This window comes from Stegostoma tigrinum, chromosome 6 (assembly GCF_030684315.1).
Source record: "Stegostoma tigrinum isolate sSteTig4 chromosome 6, sSteTig4.hap1, whole genome shotgun sequence".
NCBI classification, from domain to species: Eukaryota; Metazoa; Chordata; class Chondrichthyes; order Orectolobiformes; family Stegostomatidae; genus Stegostoma; species Stegostoma tigrinum.
The window spans coordinates 65,885,952-65,906,950 of record NC_081359.1 but is presented as its reverse complement, the minus strand read 5'-3'; the positions used below and the strand labels follow the sequence as shown (position 1 = coordinate 65,906,950).

General features: G+C 40.5%; 1 protein-coding gene across 3 annotated transcripts in view; it reads right to left on the bottom strand.

Annotated features, from left to right (window-relative positions):
* The window catches only part of ranbp2 (RAN binding protein 2), a 68,509-nt gene extending 47,848 nt beyond the window's left edge, over nt 1-20,661 (bottom strand). For 2 of the 3 annotated variants that reach the window (XM_059646614.1, XM_059646615.1), the window contains exons 1-13: nt 20,419-20,660; nt 19,114-19,181; nt 13,826-13,937; nt 10,253-10,408; nt 7,997-8,227; nt 7,564-7,709; nt 4,537-4,732; nt 4,339-4,429; nt 4,016-4,225; nt 3,441-3,622; nt 3,180-3,355; nt 2,954-3,077; nt 1,748-1,909 (exon numbers count right to left, since the gene is read on the bottom strand). In XM_059646614.1, coding sequence (XP_059502597.1) covers nt 1,748-1,909; nt 2,954-3,077; nt 3,180-3,355; nt 3,441-3,622; nt 4,016-4,225; nt 4,339-4,429; nt 4,537-4,732; nt 7,564-7,709; nt 7,997-8,227; nt 10,253-10,408; nt 13,826-13,937; nt 19,114-19,181; nt 20,419-20,493 — 1,929 coding nt within the window. In that variant the 5' untranslated portion in view covers nt 20,494-20,660. Of the gene's footprint in view, nt 1-1,747; nt 1,910-2,953; nt 3,078-3,179; nt 3,356-3,440; nt 3,623-4,015; nt 4,226-4,338; nt 4,430-4,536; nt 4,733-7,563; nt 7,710-7,996; nt 8,228-10,252; nt 10,409-13,825; nt 13,938-19,113; nt 19,182-20,418 lie in introns of all 3 variants that reach the window. The other variant, XM_059646616.1, reaches the window with a different exon arrangement.
* Nucleotides 20,662-20,999: the final 338 nt, after the last annotated feature.

Sequence of the window (20,999 nt, the reverse complement as noted above, 5' to 3'; positions counted from 1 at the left end):
TGTCATTGACCTGCTCACCAAAGGAAACAATATTTCTCTATTCTTTCCAAACTTATCTTGAAAATCTGAAATCGGGGAATAATTTTAATCCCAGAGAAGTAATTTCAGTTTGTTTCCATGCACCCCATCCCTAACCTTCCCTCAGAACTAAAGCTCTTCATCTGGTTTCTTCAGTTGTATTCCATCAGGTCCTCACACATGGTTCTCCACTTTTCAGTGCTTCTCTGCTCCCAAAAGGTCCATCAGCCACATAAACAGAATAACCTACTTAGATTTTATTTTTGGTAAAATGTTTTTCACTTTTCCTCCTTTTTTCCCCATTCACTTTTAATCTCATTTTTCTTCAATCATTCATAACGTACCAAGCCTCAAATGCCCTACCCATTTGCTTGCTTCCAATTATTATTTACCTAGAGACTCATTCAGTTTTCCCTGAAAATTATTCCAACATCACTTTTACTTCTTTATTCCAAAGGCTGTTGAGTCAGCCAAATAAGTTTTGAAGGAACACTTCCAACTCAATTCACATAATCCCATGATTGTATCTGCCCTCCACCCCACCCCACGGACTTGCTAAACTACATAGCTGGCTTCCTCTCCAAGGATAATAACTTTACAACAAACTGTCCTCTGAGGCATGGATATCAAATGGTTCTTGCATATTTCTAAAGAAATTTTCAATTTAGACATTTCAGATCATGCAGTTCATTGATAACAGATCTCACCTGACATTGCTCACAATACTATGAGCAATGATACTGGTGAAAACACTCATTTAAATTTGGAAACATGAGCACAGTATGCAATTTTTGTTTTATGAAGACATGTTTCTTCATTGTCGCGAAACATAAACATAAATCTGCATTTAATATAGAAAAGCATATTCCAGCTTACTCCAAGAATGAGTCAACATGATTTAACTTGTATTTCTCCATCCTAAACACACCTCTTCATTTGCAGTTTTACCAAAGGGACAGAAAATATCTTTTTTTTTCATGAGATGATTCAAAATTATTCATAATTGAACAAGTAAACATCATGTTTATGAATCCTGGTTAGAGTTGCAAAAGTTCAAAGTGCTTCTGATGCTGCGACTAAAAGTACATGACAAAACAAAGACCTGCTCAAAATTCTCAAATTTTAATCAACAGTTTCTCCTCAGCTGTATCCGTTCTTCATATCAAACCTGATGACTATAGCTGTGAAAGACCAGAATGACATAGTATATACCTACTGCTCGTATCCCTACACATCAACCAGGAGGCCCAGTTCAAGTCCCATCTGCTCCAGATGTGTGTAATAATACATGTGAACAGGTTAATTAAAAATATCTGTATTTACTGTTCCAAAAGTTATATAAAAAAGTGTGATATCAAATTTGATCAGAAGAACAAAGTCAATAGTTACTCCTAATTTTTTTCTGTAGTATTTGCATTTGCAGTAATTTTTCAATGAAACAAATGACTGGAAGGTGTGCCTACAAGCTAGACATGTGTTAAGGGATAGCATATAAAATTCTAGTTATCATACACAGTTGGAACTGTTATCTAAGTGTTATTATATCGAATAAATGCATAAACTTAGCATGCTTTTGAACGCTAGTTCTGCCAATGAAAACGTAATTGCAAGCGTTCAGTTTAATACAGCAACAAAATGTCTTATACTCTGCAATGATCCCTTGTTAAAGGCACAATCATAACTGCATCCAATTCACAGGTGATGAACTGCATGCAAGGTATATTGTTACCTTGATATCCTTGCTACGGAAATGTTGAAACAATGGATTGATAGGTTCAGGAATACTTCTTTTCTTTCTGATGGTCTGTAATAAGGGCAGGACTTTTCTCCAGTAGTAGACACTCCGTCCAATGTATTCTTTTTGATCGTAGTACGAATCTAATCCGCTTCCCTATATGGAGAAATAAAACGTAAGTGGTAGAGCTGCACGGTGGTAGTTTTGAAATTATACTGGTGAAACAAAGTTACAGCAGAACAAGACAAAAACTTTGAACAGTACTTTAAAAAGCAAACAAAATACAGGCTGCAAATTCTGATTCAACAACTGAGGCAATGTTAGGTGAGAAGTAGAATTAGTGACACTGGCTATCATACAGGCAAAGGCTTTAGTCCCTCCTATATTTGAGGAGGAACTTGCAGCTCATTCCAGTTATTGGTTAACAATAACCATGTGCGCGTGCATGAGTGCACACACTTAAATTATAAACACAAGTACACATTTCTTTTAAAACACATTGCACGCATGTACTTTTTTCTTTGCACACACACACACACACACACGCGATCAGGGTATTGTACAAGAGCCAGTAAATGATGTCACTCAACGGTGATGTCCTGAAGTACAAATATAGATTACGCAGAGAAATGAGCGAAGTGATAATGGGTGTAGTAGCAGGAAGAGAAGATAGAGCTGGAAATGCCCTTAGTATGTTTGGATTGGTGAAGTGGAAACAAAAACATCTAATCTGACAGCTAGAAAAAAGGTGTATTTCAGGAAGAAGATTGTTTTATGCCCAACTTAAACTTTCTGTATCAATGTTAGATGCCAGTTACAATGTTGAGATTGTTCAGCAAAATTATGGTAGAACAGAAATCTGATTGCAGAGATTTAAATGAGCAACAGAATAGAAATATATGACAGATTTAACAGCAACCATCATACATGAACTGTTTGGAGATGGACTGGTAGCTTGACCTGTCAGTTCAGGTCAGGTTTCGGGGAGTGGCAGTGTCCTGATGAAGCAATGCCAGCCAGCACAGTAGGTAGTTGGAAAGTGGCATGTTCAAGGATGATCCCAAAGTAGTGCACAATCTTTACAAATTAGGTGACTGCACAGATGTCACATGAAGGGTTATATTAAGAATTTCATGCTTCAGCATCCAAAATTTGCCAGTGTATCACATTTCCTTAAACAGTAGAGGAATTGAGACTTACAATGTTAATGAGGCTTTGTGCCCAGTGTATAATTAGAGCAGGTTGAAGTCCGTGCTTATCTAGTGCTCTCAATGTACCAAGTTCACGTTGAATCAATAGTCTTAGCTTAGCTGATGTGCCCGGTCTAAAAAGAAAAGTGGTGTAATAAAGTTTAATGTTCCCCAGTATAGTAATGTTTTTTTAAAAAAAAAATGCAGTTAGACTTAAAAATCAAGAACATATGTACTGTGCTTTTTTGTGGACAAGGCTGTAGACAGCATCCCACCAAGCGTTTTGTCGCTCTGTACACAGCAGTTTGCTGATTGGCAGTGGCATGCACTTAGGTTGGTGCATGTTGTAGTGAAGATCTGATTTATCCTGTAACTGCGTATGACATGAATAAATCACTCCAAGAAGAAAAACCTGAAATAAAAAAATGTAATTTTAAATATAGGCAAGATAGTTCATTTTTGGTAAAAGTTAAAATTGATTACTGTTTTAATCCTACCTCCAGATCTAAAATGCAAATAGTCTCAGGAGCATTGGTTTCAAGCCGTGAGGTTTCTTGTGGCAGTCGAGGAAACAACTGCTTAAGCCAATTTCGTACCATAGGCAACTGCTCCATTGAAAACTGGTGTAAACCAAGCCAAGCAAGATGTTGCAAATTTCCACCATGCAATTTAACAGAAGCTGAAAGTCAAAAAACAAGTGTTTTTCATATGAATTACATAAGCAGAGACAAGTAATGATCCATCTAAATTATTTAGTCTAAACTGTAAATGGCAATTAAAATCTGATGGGGGATTAATGTCACTGAAAACTAACATTTTCTTTATGACACTAATTTAATTAAAGTTTACTTTTTACTCTGTAAACACCCATTAGACAACCTAACAGATCACCTTCAAGATGACTTCTTTTCCCTCATTTCAAAAAAGAAAACTACAGAAGACGACTAAAAAAAACACAAAATCAGTATACCTTGGCTACCTCATGCCCCAGCTAAACTAACCAGGGCATTCAAAGTTGACTGCACAAACTAAGGATGGAAAAAGAGGAATATTTAAAATCAAAAGCTCTTACCATCATCACATTTTATGAGTTCATTCAGATCTGGGTGTTCTTCTGTAACATTTCTGATATCATCATTGGCAAGAAATGACCTTTCAACAGATAGCTGACTTCCAAACAATGTTTCAATTAATGCAGTCTGGCCACTTTTGTTTGCAAACGTCTCCACCACTTCTTTGTGAAATTCAGGCTTTCCTGACATTAAACTTATTAACATATGCCCTACATAACAGAAGAAACTAGTGTGTTAGAACTTCAATTAGAACAAACTGCTAGCAAAACCTCTTATGTACACATCGGAATTAATTTTAAAAAAGACGTAATTGAAGTATTACCTGACTGACTTTGTCTATCTGATGCTAACCAATTAATCATTTCCTGACGTGTCTCTTCTGCCTTTAGACATTTCAGCCTGGGTCTTGGAACCTGGAAATGTACACATTTCTTCAGTACAGCAATACTAATAGAAATCATCTCAGTTACAGCACTTTCATGGCACCGATCAGCAACAACAAAGCACTGGTGAAACCTACCTGATAAGCAATTAAGTAGCACAATGCTGCAAGGTCCACAACTGCTTTCCACTGGATCGCATTATGTTGAGCCATTTTTAGAAGTAATGTTCCAGCATGTAAATACAGATGTCCTCTCATTTCAGTGAAAGTAGCCGAAAGATCATCCATTGTTGAAGTTAAGTATGACTTTGCAATATGCATTGTACAATCAAAACTACAGCAAAATATACAAAAAGGCATTACTGAATTGTCAAAAATTCAAACAAACCAACCATTATGGGAAAATTTATGCTTAAAATACCTTCATGTTTGCATTTGACAGGACATGTATAGGTATTTCTGCTTTAACGCGTGTTTCGTTAACGCAAATTGGCCATGATCCAACTGAATAATACTGAACGCTGTTTGGATGACACAAACCTTCTACTGTACAGTGTAGTTATTTCCCTACAACATGATTTTCTATAACGTGAGGTCACACAAGAATGCAACTATCGTGTTATAGTAGAATTACCTGTAACCCCATCTTTAAAATCATGTTATTCCACTGGTTTGGACTTTGGATGTAAAATACCTTCACAAATTAACATAAACGTTTGCTAATACCAAATTTACCTCTACTTCTCTGCTGTCAGTACATTCCTACATTATCCAATAATCTTTCCTTTATTCAATAGTATGTAATAAACTGCCCAAAATCACTCTAAGTGGCATTAAGCAAAATTCCAGACAATGTCTGCAGGTATATTCAATTTCAACAGCACACCTTTCTCTCTCTCTGTTGCCACTGAATTGATGGGTGTTGCTGCTCTAAAATCTACAAGATTGGTAACTTAATGAAGTGATCATGGAACCAGTCATCATCTCTTTATTCTTGCAAGGGATCGGAGTGTCACTGCAATGTGAAACATTTCTTGCCCATCCCTCGTTGCCACTGAGCCAATTGGTCTAGCCTTTTCACAAGGCAATTAAGAGTCAACCACATTATTGTGGATCTACAGTCATATATAGATGAGTTAAGGATAGCAGATTTCTTTCCCTGCAGGATGTTAAGCAAACCAGATGTGTTTTAGTGATAATCGACAATGGTTCATCTTCACCATTAGACTTGCTTTTCAATTTCAGATTTCTCTTCATTGAATTCAAATGTCATCATCTGTCATGGTATTGAACCCATGCAGAACATTGGTCTGGAGCTCCAGACTGCTCCCTATTGACATTACTATTATGCCATCATCTCCCGCTCAACTCCACACTAAATGGAACCAACTAGGTTTACCGCCTAGTACCGTTTCAATCACAGGTCTTCACATTCAGATTAAATTTGCAGTATTACTTTACCGATTTCCATTGGAACACAAGAGTGGATTGTATAGCCACTGAAGTCAACCACGACTCCACTTTCTCACCTGCTCCCCAAATCACTGAATTCCCTGAAAATCCAAAAGTCCTCAAGTTTGAATAAACAATGGAGCACCCATAACCAGTTGGGATAGAGAATATCAAAGATTCACATTCCTAATCAACTGTGTTTACACAGTAATAGCCTCTGTTAAAATGCAAAGTAATAACATGAAAGGAAACACCAGTGAAATCAAATATTTTGTATACCACCTGGAACCATGAAAAGGTATAAAGTAACTTCACAGAATCACTGAAAACAAGTATGACATTAAGCAGCATCATGTCAGATAACAAAAAGCTCAAAGAGGTAGGTTTTGAGGAGTGTCACAAAGAAGAAAAAAAGTGAAGGACGGAGGCAAAGAGGTGCACAGAGAACATTGTACAGCTTGAGACTAATCTACTAAAGGCACAATCACCAAAGATGGAGCAGTTATAACTGCAGATGAACAACAGGCCAGAAATATTCTTAAAAAAGGTTGCGGGACTGGAATTGACTGGAGAGATTGTGAAACCAGGGAAGGGCTTGACTCAAAAAAAAAGAATTTTAACCAAGATTTTGTATGCTTGAAAGCTTGTGCAGGTCAGCAAGCATAGGGATAAGGGAGTGTGATATGCTGTGAGTTGACGCATGGGCAGAGAGTTTTCAAGACCTCAAAATTACAGAGGGTAGGCTGAGGGGAGAAAACAAAACAGCCAGTCTTTTGGCACAGTCAAGCCTAGACATAATAGTACACGAAGAGATGAGATAGCGAGGAGGATTGTCAAAGGGCACAGGGAATCGAGAAAATTGCAGATTTGAGCAGAAAAATGTCAGATGGAGTTTAGTCTGGGTAAACATGAGGTGATGCATTTTGGAAGGTCAAATTCTGGTGCAAAATTTCCAAAATATGGTAGAACCCTTAGGATCATTGACAGAGATTTCTGGGCATACAGGTCCACAGATCCCTGAAAATGGCAACACAGGTGGAAATTTGTGGCCAAGGGACAATATGACAGAGGTCTACAAAACTATGAGAGGCATAGATGATGTGAATAGTTGGAGGCTTTTCCCCCCCCCCAGTGGAAAGCTCAAAGAACCAAGGGCACAGGTTCAAGGTGAGAGGGGGAAGAGTTTAGGGGAGAAGTGCAGGGGAAATTTTGCACATCCAAATAGCACATCTGGATCACACTAGCAGAGGTGGAAACTAGCAACATTAAAGGCACATCTTGACAGACATCTTGATTGAATGGGAGGCAAACAAAGGGATAGAAACGACCTATAGGCAAAAAATAGCTGGTATAAATAAGAATCATGAATTGGCGGAGACTTGGTGGGCTGAAGTGTCTGTGCCTGTGATGTATCATATTGTATAAGCTGCTACAATGTTGCAGCAGTGCTATCAAACTGGACAAAAGGGCAAAACAGAACGATGTGGTCTGTCACGTCAAAGGCTGAGAAGGGTAACAAGAACAGCTTTATCTCTGTAAAAGTAACAAAGGACAACATTTCTTCTCAAATTCATAACTTATAATATCAGCGATCATGGACCAAGCTGGGGCAGTTGGTGACCAATGGAAATAAGACCAAGGTCTCAAACAAGACTAGCCCAGCTCAAGTCAATGAAATCAGAAAAACAAATAGTAAATTAGAATAAAAGTTACCTCATTAGAGCATTTACAACGTCTGGGACACTTCTGGTTGATAATGTCAGGAACATAAGATTACTTGATGCCAGGAGTAACTCCTTCTGCAAGAATCTCCACTTGCTCTTATCAGCTGACGAAACATTTGATGAACTGATATAGTTCTGCAGGATAGTACAAAGATTGTGAATGTCACAGACATGCTCTCTGATAGAAAACCACAACCTACTAACAGTGATTGGTTCATCAAAAATATATATATTAGTTACATATTTTGTAACTACCTTTGTCTGTAAAGGTTACTTCAAAAAGGTTTCAGATCCTAAAGAATGAAGTTAATGTGAAGTTCAGCTGACATGACATACTCTGGCAGCTTGCTGTTTAGATTTTTTTAAAAAATAAGTGCATATTGCTTGCAGTAACAATGTAAAACTGCAACATGTTTACACACCTTCAATATCTGTACCATGCAGGTGTACCATTCCAGACATTTACAAAGGGTTCTTTTCTTTTCAGTGCTGATACAGAAATTCACAGCTTCTTCAAATTTCCCAACTGAACAGTAGAATTCTACCAAACGTATATTGGCATGAGGATCATTGGGCCTTGAATGTAACTCTGACTGAATAAGGTCGAATAGTTGAGAATTGTTCAATTGTCCCTTTGTGCTCAGCAGCTTCTCCTTTTGAGGAAAGCAAAAAAAAGAGACAGACTCAGGCATTTACAATACAAGAGCGCATTCAATACACTGCATCCACACGGTCAAAGATCGACCAGAATAATCCAATTTTACAGTTCTTGGCCCATAACCAAGGAGGCTAGTGAACATCAAAACACAGCTTATGTTAGGTGAGCTTCTGACTTAACCACTCATTCTGACTGCAAGTTCAATAAGACCATAAGACACAGGAGTGGAAGTAAGGCTATTCGGCCCATCGAGTCCACTCCACCATTTAATCATGGCTGTTGGGCATTTCAACTCCACTTCCCTGCACTCTCCCCGTAGCCCTTGCTTCCTTGTGAGATCAAGAATTTATAGAACTCTGCCTTGAAGACATTTAATGTCCTGGAAGGCAGCCATCAGCACCTAAGCAAAATTTTTCTTAATTCTCAAATCTACAATCCCTAGTTGAGTTTGTTAATGGAAAAAAATGCCTTGTTCCTCACCCTATCTTTGCCCCTCATATTCCAATATACTTTTATCAGATCCTCTCTCAACCTTTGCTGCTCCAAGGAAGAGAACCCCAAACTATCCAATCTTTCTTCACAGCTCAGACCTTCCAAAATTCTGATAATCTCCTGTGCATCAACTGCAATCACAACTTTCCAACAAATTTGATGACCAAAACTTCACACAGTACTCCAGCTGCACCTAACCAACATTTCATACAGTTCCAACATAAACTCACTGCTCTTGCATTCCATGCCTCAACTGAAAAGACAGTGCCCCATTTGCCTCTCAGTACCTAGTCTACCTGCCATACTACCTTCAGATGTCTGTGGAGATGCACACAGAGCTTCCTCTGATCTTCAGTACTTTCCAGGGTCCATCATTCATAGCGCAATCGTTTTCCTTCTTTAGCTACATTACATCACTTTTCCAGGTTGATTTCCATTTGCAATTACTCTTCACACTTGACCAGTCTGTTGGTGTCATCACATAGTTCAGGGCTATCCTCTTCAATATATATCACCCTCCAAACTTTCATCATTCATGGACTTAAATGTGGGGTATATAATCTAAGTCTAAATCATTAATGCACACTGTAAACAGCAAGGGCTACAGCACTGAACACAGACTTCAACTCGCTGACATTGCTCTAAGATAACCCACTCCTCTTGCCTTTCTGCCAATTTTAGATCCAACGTGCCACTTTGCCTTGAATCCCATGGGCTGTTACTTTCTTAGCTAGGCTGCCATGAGGAACCTTCTCAAACGCTTTGTTAAAGACTATGCAGACCACATTAAATATATTACTCTGTTCAACTCTGTGTGTGCACTTTAAAAATTCAACCAAATTGGTCAAAATGTGACTTGCCCTTAACAAATCTATGCATCTCGAAGTGCATTACATCCTGTCACTCAATTCTTGCCCATCACCAGACAGACTGGCTTGTAATGTCCTAACCCATTTCTTCTCAGTTTTTGAAGACTGAGAAAACATTCAGTCTGCAAATCCTCTGGCACCTCACCTGCGACCAGGGGGTTTTGAAAATTACTCCCAAGACTGCTGCTATCTGCTCCCTCAACAGCCAGGTCAGCCATCTCATGCAGGCCTGATGATTTATTCACTTAAGGTTGCTAAATACACGTTAATTTTTTCTAGTATTCCAGTCTTTCAACCAGATGTCTATATACCAATAAAGATGATTTAACTCAGTTAGTTACAGTATTAATGAAGAAAATCTTACGTGGGTCATAAATCCAAATGTTAGTATTCAAATACACCAGGATTGCCATAATGCGAATATGCTATTTGCTGAGGGAATGTTAAACAATCAATTGCAAGATTGTATGAATATCTTAGCTGTCAGTTTTCTTAACTAAAAACTTCTATTACTGTTACATTTGGACCTCATTGCCGCAGCCAAAGTACATGAGACGAAGCTACTGCATTTTTAAAATGACACTGCATTATGAATCAGAGCCCAACTTTTGATTTACTTGTACTATTTAAGTTACACAGATGAATTTTTTTCTGCTTACCTTCAGTTTGTATACTACTCCATTGGCAGGAAAATGCTTAGCTGCCTTCTCCACCCAGTATTCTGCTCTTCCATCAAGTAGATCTCCGTTACTACACAGCAAGTCAGCTACTTTCAGGATCATGTCCTTCTGTACAGGATTCAGCTCCACAACCCGCTAAGATCAAGGAGAAAGTAATATTAATGAAAATGAAAATTTAGTTTTCAAAGCAAATTTCAGGCACAATTTTGTAAATATTTGTATGGGCTTTTGGTAATTCAATTAGTAATTAGTTATGTTCCAGTAGAAGATTATTGCTTGCACTCATTAGATTATCAGTCAAAGGGTGGCATACAATTACTAGATAATTATAGAGAAACAGAAAGAAGTTAGAACAAATCAGAAAAGATTAAAATGAAATTCTGTATCATTTCAAATGATTCAGTTGTCTGAGACAGGAAATGACTGTTGCCACTCTGCATTGCCATCACAGAACACCCCAATGTCAACATCCTGGGGTTAAGTGACTAGAGACTGAACTGGCTAGCAAAATAAAAACGCTCACTTATCACTATAGTAAAAAGGCCAAGAATTCTGTAACTAATCATTCACCTGATTCCCCAAAGTTTGTTAGCCATATGCAAAGGCACAAATCAGGAGCGTGATGGATACTCTTCACTCGATGAGTGCAGTACTCCCTGATTTCAACATCACCCCACATCCTTAAACATGCAGTCCTTTCATCAAATGATGCACAGGGGCAGCAAAATGTCCCATCTCCAAACTGCACTGCAGCAACTCCCTTCAATAGCACCATGCAAATCTACAAACAACTATCTAGAAGGACAAGGGCAGCAGATACCTGAAACACCGCCACTCCACTCCCTTACAATCATTCTGATTTAGAAAGATATTGTTCACTGGATTATAAAACCTAGAATTCACTTGCTAAACCACGAAGAGTTCAGCAGGGAGGTAGCTCACCACAAACTTGAAGGGCAATTACAGAAGGGTCAAATAAAAATTGCTGATGTCGTCATGGTATTCACAACACTTGAAACATCTCAGTTCACACAATCTCAGTCTAGATTGAATGAATTTGTTTGTTTTTGTTACAAGTTTTGATTTGCCAATACATAAACATTGATTTAAAATAGGATCATTAAACTTCTGATCATGTACACACACCATTAAGGTCACAACTTTCCCTTCCTAACATCATCCAACCTCTCCCATCTTAACTCATCAACAGCTGAATCCAATCTTCGTTGGTCTGGATTTGACTGTTCCAATATTCACCTAAATGATCTCCTACATTTCGAATTCATAAACTTGAGATCATCCAAAACTCTACTGTTACTGCGTTAATCTGGAGTAAGTTCCTTCAAACACTGTGTTCCTGCAGTGATAGGTTTTACATGCCAATCTTGACTTCAAGATGTGCATTCTTGCTTTCAAAACCCTCCATGGACACCGAATTTAAATTCCACTGGCTGCTGTGGTGGGATTTGAACCATCTCTATCTCAAATGTATACCAACTCCACTACTTTCCATGATATCTACAGTCATTTTATTTCAGATTTGAGCATCTGACACAAATTGATCCACTGTTGGTGGGAAGGCTTCACCTTGGAATTTCCAACCGATCACTTCCAACTGTCTCTCCTTCCTCCATTAACAGAGACCTAAAATCAACACCTAAGTAAAACTTTAAACATCTTACTCTATCACCTATTGCAGCTTAGTGTCATACTTGGTTTCACAATATCCCCTTGAAACACCTTTGGATGTTTTATTACGTTAAGAAGGTGCTATACAACCTATTTTTGAAAGGTAAACATTCACAATGTAACCATTCACATCTCTTTTAGACATTGTCTGGACCTTTACTTCTCCTATTTTACTCCCTTCAGCATTTCACTGAATCTCTCCTGTCATCTACCTTAAATCAGGAATTACGAGTCTAAGATGACCATGAAACCGTTATCAATCGTTGGAAAAACCCACCTGGTTCACTAGTCCTTTGGAGAAGGAAGATGCCATCCTTATCTGGTCTGGCCAACATGTGACTCCAAATGTATAAGCAATATAGTTGATTCCTAACTGGCCTTCAGACAAAAAGAGGTGGGCACTGATTGCTGGCTTAGCCAAGGTTGCCTCATCACGTGAATGAATTAATTTAAAAAAATTTAAAATCAAAAAGACTGCCTACAGTGAAAAAAGAAGCCATTCAGCATATCTAGTCTAAACTGATCCTCTGAAGAGCATCTCACCCGATTCCCATAACCCATCATTTAGTATAGCTAAACCACTTAACCTGCACTACTTTGGACTGTGGGAGGAAACCACAGCATCTGACGGAAACCCACACAGACAAGGATGGAACATACAAAATCTACAAACAGACAGTCATTGACAAAGGAAGATGATGGTCTAGTGGTATTATGATTTGACTGTTAATCCAGAGATCCAGGTAACATTCTAGGGACCTGGGTTCAAATCCCACCACAGTAGACAGTGGAATTTAAATTCAGTGTAAATCTGGAATTATCTAAATGATGACCACAAATTTATTGTCAGTTGTCAGAAAAACCCATCTGGTTCACTGACGTCCATTAAGGAAAGAAACTCTCATCCTTACCCGGTCTGGCCTACACATGCCTCCAGACCCACAGCAACTTCTATGATTCTGAACAAATTAAGAATAAATACTAGTCTGGTCAGTGACGTCCTCATTCTGCGAATGAATAAAAATTCCCAAGACTGGAATTGAATCCGGATCCCTGGTGCTGTAACGTAGCAGTGCTAACTACTATGCCACCCTCTTCTGTTCTTTTACCATGCCTCCTGCATTTCATTGTATTGATGCATTAGATTTTTAAAAGTATTTTCCCGTTCTGAAAAAGGTCACAGATCCAAAACACTCCACAAATGCTTCCAGATCTGCTGAGGATTTTCAGAGTCTTATTTCAAATTTCCAGCATCCACACTATTCTGTATATATGTCACGCTCAATATAATGCTCAGTGTCATTTTTGTTTCATATGTTCTTGTGAAGTATTTTGGGATTTTTTAATACGTTAAAGGCACAATGTCAACTTCAGTTGTTGTTATGGCTGATTTATTCATGAAATCTGGGTGAAAAATTTCTTATGGAGCTCTATACAGCAGTCTTTTTATGGAATGAGAGATGGATTTAATTTTTTTTTTAAAAAACCTACAAGGTAATATTACTCATAACAAAATTGCTAGTTAACTTAAAGCTTTACCTTTACAATCTGATCCCTGTTAGCCCTTCGTCACCTGAAGCCAAGCAACTGCACTAAAATAGTGCAATGGTAATAACTGTACTTAGCAACAAATGGCAAAATCTGATGAGCTATAAGCAAATTTATTTAACCTTGAAATGTTTTATTAATGTCCATTATCAAATTAACTGGTAACAAGCATGATACATTTCATTATTTTATTCCTAAAATGGATTGTAGCCCTTTATCTGGTCAATTATTAAGAATATTCTAGATCTACCATTGCATGTTTTCAGCTAATAACTATCCAAAAATATGCTGACTTGGTTGAACAATTGCCCTTACCTTATAACAACCAATGGCTTTTTCAACGTTGCCTTCAGACTCATAGATTTGGCCAAGAAGCTTGTGTGCTTTTGGATCTCTTTCCTGCACACTTATGTAAGCTGATATTTGCCTGTAAAAATAAAAAGTGATTACAGTAACAGAAAGCACATGCTTCCTAATTAAGTAAGTGCTTTTCTGAAAACCAAAACTAAAATCAAGACAGTCAACACAGGGAACAGTACAACCTCAAAGTAGGAACAAACTTTGCAAGACTGGGGCAAACAGAAGAAAGGCAGCTTGCATTTTCACAAGAATGGGGTGGCTTTAAGTGCTTTACAGCAAATAAAGTGTAGTCATGACAGAACTCAGGGAATCAACTTTCACACATAACAAAACTACTACATACAGTAATATGATTGAGATGTTGACATGATAGGTCCCCTGTTCAAAAGTAGCTCATTTTATTAAGTGCCCTGAGACTATGTACACCCACCTAAGACAAAGAATCTTAAAGGTCAAAAGACAGCACGACTAACAGAAAATCTCTGAATAGAAACATTGAAAATAGGAAGCCATTTGGTCCTTTGAGCCTGTTCCACCATTCATTGTAATAACTGCCGACCATCCAACTCAAGAGCCCATTCTTGCTTTTCCTTTTTGATCCCTTTAACCCAAATGCTGTATCCAATTCTATCAAATTTTTTTTAGCCTCAATTGGTTTTTATGGTAGCTAATTCCACAGATTCACCATTCTCTGGGTGAATGAGTTACTTATACCTCGGTCAAGCTTGATTTTGTATTCAAATTTGCAATGGGATTTAAACAACGAGAGGTGAAAGTGGCAACTACAGTTGCCAGAGGGATGTAGGTCTAATGTACAGGTCAATCTGTGCTGAATGATTTGAAACAATATCAATACCTGTATGAAATCAGCAATTAAGCAAATGTTGAAGAACATGCACAACATATTAAATAGAATTGAGATATTATAGTATGTTGATGCTTATAAAGAAACCAAATCATAAAATTCTCCTTGCAGATCAACTGCATTAATCTTTAACACGACTGTACGTCTGGATAGGTTTAGCAAGGTATGCTAAACCAGCAGATCCAACCAAATCCTAGATCAGAATCTGGTGCAAGAACCACAGTTCAGTTGGGTTTTTGAATTCTAGAATGCCTAAATTGAATTAGAACCCATTTTGCATCATGACCCAGGATCAGCTCATTCTGTGTAACTTCCAACATTATATTCATGTCATTGCTAAATCTAACTCCACCTTCATAATTTTTTTCACCCTTGCCCTTATCCATCAACTGGCAAACCCCTAGACCAGGTCTTTGTTAGTTCCAGAGTCAACCACATCAACATAGGAAGCTAACTAGCTTCCTACATTCTAACATCCGTAAAGGTTGAGGCTGTCCAAAACTCTGCTGCCTGTTTACTTTCAACCACTGTGCTTGCTGAGGTATATTGGTTCCCAATCAAGCACCAAGATAACAAAGTGTGGAGCTGGTTGAACACAGCAGGCCAAGCACCATCTCAGGAGCACAAAAGCTGACATTTCGGGCCTAGGCCCTTCATCAGAGAGCTCTCTGATGAAGGGCCTCGGCCCGAAACGTCAGCTTTTGTGCTCCTGAGATGCTGCTTGGCCTGCTGTGTTCATCCAGCTCCACACTGTTATCTTGGATTCTCCAGCATCTGCAGTTCCCATTATCTCTGATCCAATCAAGCACCAGTTTGATTTTAATACTATTAACCTGGTTTTCAAATCTAACTGTAGCCTGCAGCTTCCATGTTTTATCTCCTCCCGCCCTACAATACTGAATATTTGCATGCCATGAATGCTGGGTTCTAGTTAATCACCAACTTTCACTGCTCCAGTATGAGCATCCCTGGCTTGCAGCAGTGTTCCAGCAAAGCTCAATGCAAGCTAGAAGAAAAACACCATTTTCCACTCAGGAACCCTGCAGTCTTCTGAACTCAACATGGAGTTCAATAATCTTCGGGCCTAAACTCTCCCAAATCCCAGACCCCTACCCCACACACCAGGCTGTGTGTAATGGCAGGCTACTGTTCATCCCTAACAAATCCCATTAACCATTTTCTCGCCTAGACAGATCATTTTCAACTATTTTGTCAATCCAACTGCTCCTCTCTCTCTCTCTCTCTGGATGCTAACCTTTATCCTGTCATTCACTCCTTGTCCCATCCCTCTCTATTTTCTGCATATAAACCAATGTTTTCCCAGCTACTATCCAAGGCCAACTTTGACAAAGGAACCTCCAAATCGTCCACTTTCTTCCTCAACCAAGGATTCCCGAGCACGGTTGTCAACAGGGCCCTCAACTGGGTCCAACATATCTCCCACACTTCCACCCTCACTCCCCCAACAGCGATAAGGTTCCCAGATAACAAAGTGTAAAGCTGCACGGACACAGCAGGCAAAGCAACATCTCAGGAGCATAAAAGCTGACGTTTTGGGCATAAACCCTTCCGAAATGTCAGCTTTTGTGCTCCTGAGATGCTGCTTGGCCTGCTGCATTCATCCAGCTTCACACTTTGTTATCTCAGATTTTCCAGCATCTGCAGTTCACATTATCTCAGCGATAAGGTTCCACTTGATCTTACCTCCCATCCCACCAGCATCCACATCTGGAAGATCAGATTCCATTCCTCCAGTGAGATGCCACCACCAGACACATTCTCCTCCCCTGTCCACCTTCAGAAGGGACTGTCCCCAGTCCACACTTCCTTCACCCCAACATCCCCTTCCCCTGCATCCGGCAAAGATGCTATATTTGCCATTTAGCTCCTCCCACTCCAGTTTCCAAGAACTCAAATATACCTTCCAAGTGAAACAATACTTCACCTTCACTTCCCAGAATCTAGACTACTGCATTCGCTGCTCACAACGTGGTCTCCTCTACTTTGGGGAAACGAAGTGTAGACTGGGTGACTGCTTTGCAGAACATCTATGCTCTGCTCATAAAAAAAATCCCAAGCTTCCAGCTGCCTGCCACTTTAACACACCACCCTGTTCCTTGGCCAACATCTGTCTCTGGCTTGCTGCAGTGTTCCAGCAAAGCTCAATGCAAGCTGGAAGAGCAGCATCTCATTTTCTGCTTGGGGATGCTGCAGTCCTCTGGACTCAGTATTGAATTCAATAATCTTAGGGCCTAAACTCTCCCATGTCCTAGCCCCCTACCCAACACACCACACACAGCCTGCAATTACACACTACCTATTGTTAGTCACCACCAATCCCTATTAACAGCTATTCATTCTCCTAGCCTGATCATAATGAACTCCTTTCTCTATCCAACAACTGCTCCTCTCCTCAGGCTCCATCCTTTATCCTATTGTTTGCTCCCTGACCCATCTCCCTCCCTACTTTAGAACACAGAACACAGAAAAGTACAGCACAGTACAGGCCCTTTGGCCCACGATGTTGTGCCATGGAATAATCCTAATCCAAAAATAAAATAACCTAACTTACTTCCCCTCAATTCACTGCTGTCCATGTGCATGTCCAGCAGTCGCTTAAATGTCACTAATGACTCCGCTTCCACGACAACCGCTGGCAAAGTATTCCATGCGCTCACAACTCTCTGGGTGAAGAACCTCCCTCTGACGTCTCCTCTATACCTTCCTACTAACACCTTACAACTATGACCCCTCATGGCAGTCAATCCTGCCCTGGAGAAAAGTCTCTGGCTATCGACTCTATCCATGCCTCTCATTACCTTGCACACCTCGATCAGGTCACCTCTCTTCCTCCTTCTCTCCAGAAAGAAAAGTCCGAGCTCAGTCAACCTCTCCTCGTAAGACAAGCCTTCCAGTCCAGGCAGCATCCTGGTAAACTTCCTTTGCACCCTCTCCAAAGCCTCCGCATCTTTCCTATAACAGGGCGACCAGAACTGGACACAATACTCCAAGTGTGGACTCACCAGGGTTTTGTAGAGCTGCAGCATAACCTCGCAGCTCTTAAACTTGATCCCCCTGTTAATGAAAGCCAAAACACCATATGCTTTCTTAACAACCTTATCCCCTTGGGTAGCAACTTTGAGGGAGCTATGCACTTGAACACCAAGATCCCGCTGTTCCTCCATACTGCCGAGAATCCTGCCTTTAATCCTATATTCAGCATTTAATTTCGACCTTCCAAAATGCATCACTTCGCATTTATCCAGGTTGAACTTTATCTGCCATTTCTCAGCCCAGCTCTGCATTCTGTCAATGTCTCGCTGAAGCCTGCAATAGCCCTTGATACTACCAACAACACCTTCAACCTTTGTGTCATCAGCAAACATAATAACCCACCCCTCAACATTCTCATCCAAGTCATTTATAAAAACTACAAAGAGCAGAGGCCCAAGAACAGAGCCCTGCAGGACACCACTCAGCACTGACCTCCAGGCAGAATACTTACCATCTACAACCACTCTCTGCCTCCTGTCAGCCAACCAATTCTGAATCAAGAGAGCCAAATCACCCTGCATCCCATACCTCCTGACTTTATGAATATTTTCAGCATACAAACAGATGTTTTCCTTCCTCAGAAAAGATGGCAGCTGGGGTGACATTTCTGATGAAGGGTCTAGGTCCGAAACGTCAGCTTTTGTGCTCCTAAGATGCTGCTTGGCCTGTGTTCATCCAGCCCCACACTTTGTTATCTTGGATTCTCCAGCATCTACAATTCCCATTATCTCAGACCTAAAACGTTAACTGGTCGTTTCTTCACAGATACTACTATACCTGTTGAGCTTTTCTGGCAACTTGTTTTTGTTCCTGATTAGCATCCATACCTTCAGTTTTTCAGTCACAGGCTATAGAATACTTTCCCTATAGCTCTCTGCCTCGCCTTCCTCCTTTAAGGCACAAAGGACCTGCTCCTACGACAGTTTTTTGTTATCTGTCTTTTTAAGTCAAATGGCTCAGTCTCATATACCATATTATAGTGCTTTTTTCAAGCACATCAGGACAATTCACTATTTTAAAGCACTGTAGGAGTTGATCTTCCTCTCTGTATACATTACATACACACTAACATCAGGAACAGAAAAACATCTGGTAACAGAATACAATTGGAAAAGTTAGAGTTTAAAACTGGATACAGAGAACAAGATGGATAACATAAGTATTTTAAAAGATTTCAGCATTTATATTGTTTCTTATCACTACAACATGGATTTTGTGGTTTTGATTAGTCAGCCAACTTTAGTCAGTGCATAAACTGTAAAACTTTTAGGATAGCCCAAGGAGATTTGTTTTAAAATAGCACATACTGGAAAAAATTCTTTACCTCTTTGCAAGTTCATACTCCTTGGCTTCATAATAGAGTTTTGCAAACAAAAACCCTTTGAGGGATTTCTGAAAAGGAAGTTGGAAGGTGATGTGAAATAGACAAAAATTTAAAGAGTACACTTCAGAAAAATTCCTGGGGATATACAAATTTGTTTAACAGCTCGCTGCATAAAATTCATCAATCGGTACAAACCATTATTACATCTGCAAACAAAATAAGAAGTCAATGAACTACTTGTAGCAATTCGTATATTTCACATGCTGATGTGAATAGAAACTATCTATTAAGCCTCTATCAGAGATAATGGGAACTGCAGATGCTGGAGATTCCAAGATAATAAAATGTGAGGCTGGATGAACACAGCAGGCCAAGCAGCATCTCAGGAGCACAAAAGCTGACGTTTCGGGCCTAGACCCTTCATCAGAGAGGGGGATGGGGGGAGGGAACTGGAATAAATAGGGAGAGAGGGGGAGGCGGGCCGAAGATGGAGAGCAAAGAAGATAGGTGGAGAGGGTGTAGGTGGGGAGGTAGGGAGGGGATAGGTCAGTCCAGGGAAGACGGACAGGTCAAGGAGGTGGGATGAGGTTAGTAGGTAGCTGGGGGTGCGGCTGGGGGTGGGAGGAAGGGATGGGTGAGAGGAAGAACCGGTTAGGGAGGCAGAGACAGGTTGGACTGGTTTTGGGATGCAGTGGGTGGGGGGGAAGAGCTGGGCTGGTTGTGTGGTGCAGTGGGGGGAGGGGGTGAACTGGGCTGGTTTAGGGATGCAGTGGGGGAAGGGGAGATTTTGAAACTGGTGAAGTCCACATTGATACCATATGGCTGCAGGGTTCCCAGGCGGAATATGAGTTGCTGTTCCTGCAACCTTCGGGTGGCATCATTGTGGGACTGCAGGAGGCCCATGATGGACATGTCATCAAGAGAATGGGAGGGGGAGTGGAAATGGTGTGCGACTGGGAGGTGCAGTTGTTTGTTGCGAACTGAGCGGAGGTGTTCTGCAAAGCGGTCCCCAAGCCTATTAAGCCTCTATGACTAGTTTAGTTTCTTCAAAAGCGGGATCAAAACTGAAAGTCTGGATGAGCTTAGTTTATAGAATCCAGCATCGCCAAACTTCAAGAGACCACTGCCGCCTGCACTATGAAACAAAGTGCTAAACTACAGCTGCTTAACAAATTGATAGATTTTTGCTTAACTCCTCAGAACACAACCGCAGAGCCTGCGAGGGGCGAGGCCTAGGAGCTGAGGCCACAATCTGCACTGCCCGCGCTTTCCTGGCCAGCGCAGCCCGCAGCGTTGGACACTCACCTCACGGGGCGACAGCGGCGTGACGCCCTGCACCGAGGCAATGTACCTATCCACCTCGGCCTTGCTGCGCATCATGCCTCAGGCCGCTGTGTGTACAAGGTTTGATAAACGCCGCTCCTCAACAGACCAGTTCCGGTCCTACACCATCCCTTCCGATGGTGAACACAGAGCTTTCAACACCGGTTCCGCGATGCCGCGCGGCCAAACTGTGCCTAATGGCGCACACTGCGCCTGAGCCTTCGCCCGACGCTCGCCAATCACAGGCCTGCCGCTGACGTCACAAGGAACGCCGGACGTAATCCCGAGGTAACGGCCACAACGTATGCGAGATTACATCCAAATCTCGCGAGGTTGAAGTTTTGGATTCGAATGAGCAGTTTTATTTTGATGCTCCATAGTGAGAGGTTTAATCCGGTCACTGAACGTGTGTTCACACATAAAAGGTGTAATCTTTTGTCACAAACTCACAGGAGGTCAGTTTATTTTGTGCAAAAACAGAAATTGCTGGAAAACCTCGGCAGGTCTGGCAGTATCTGTGAAGATAGATTAATAAGAGAACTCACTTATTCAGAAAGGGTCAG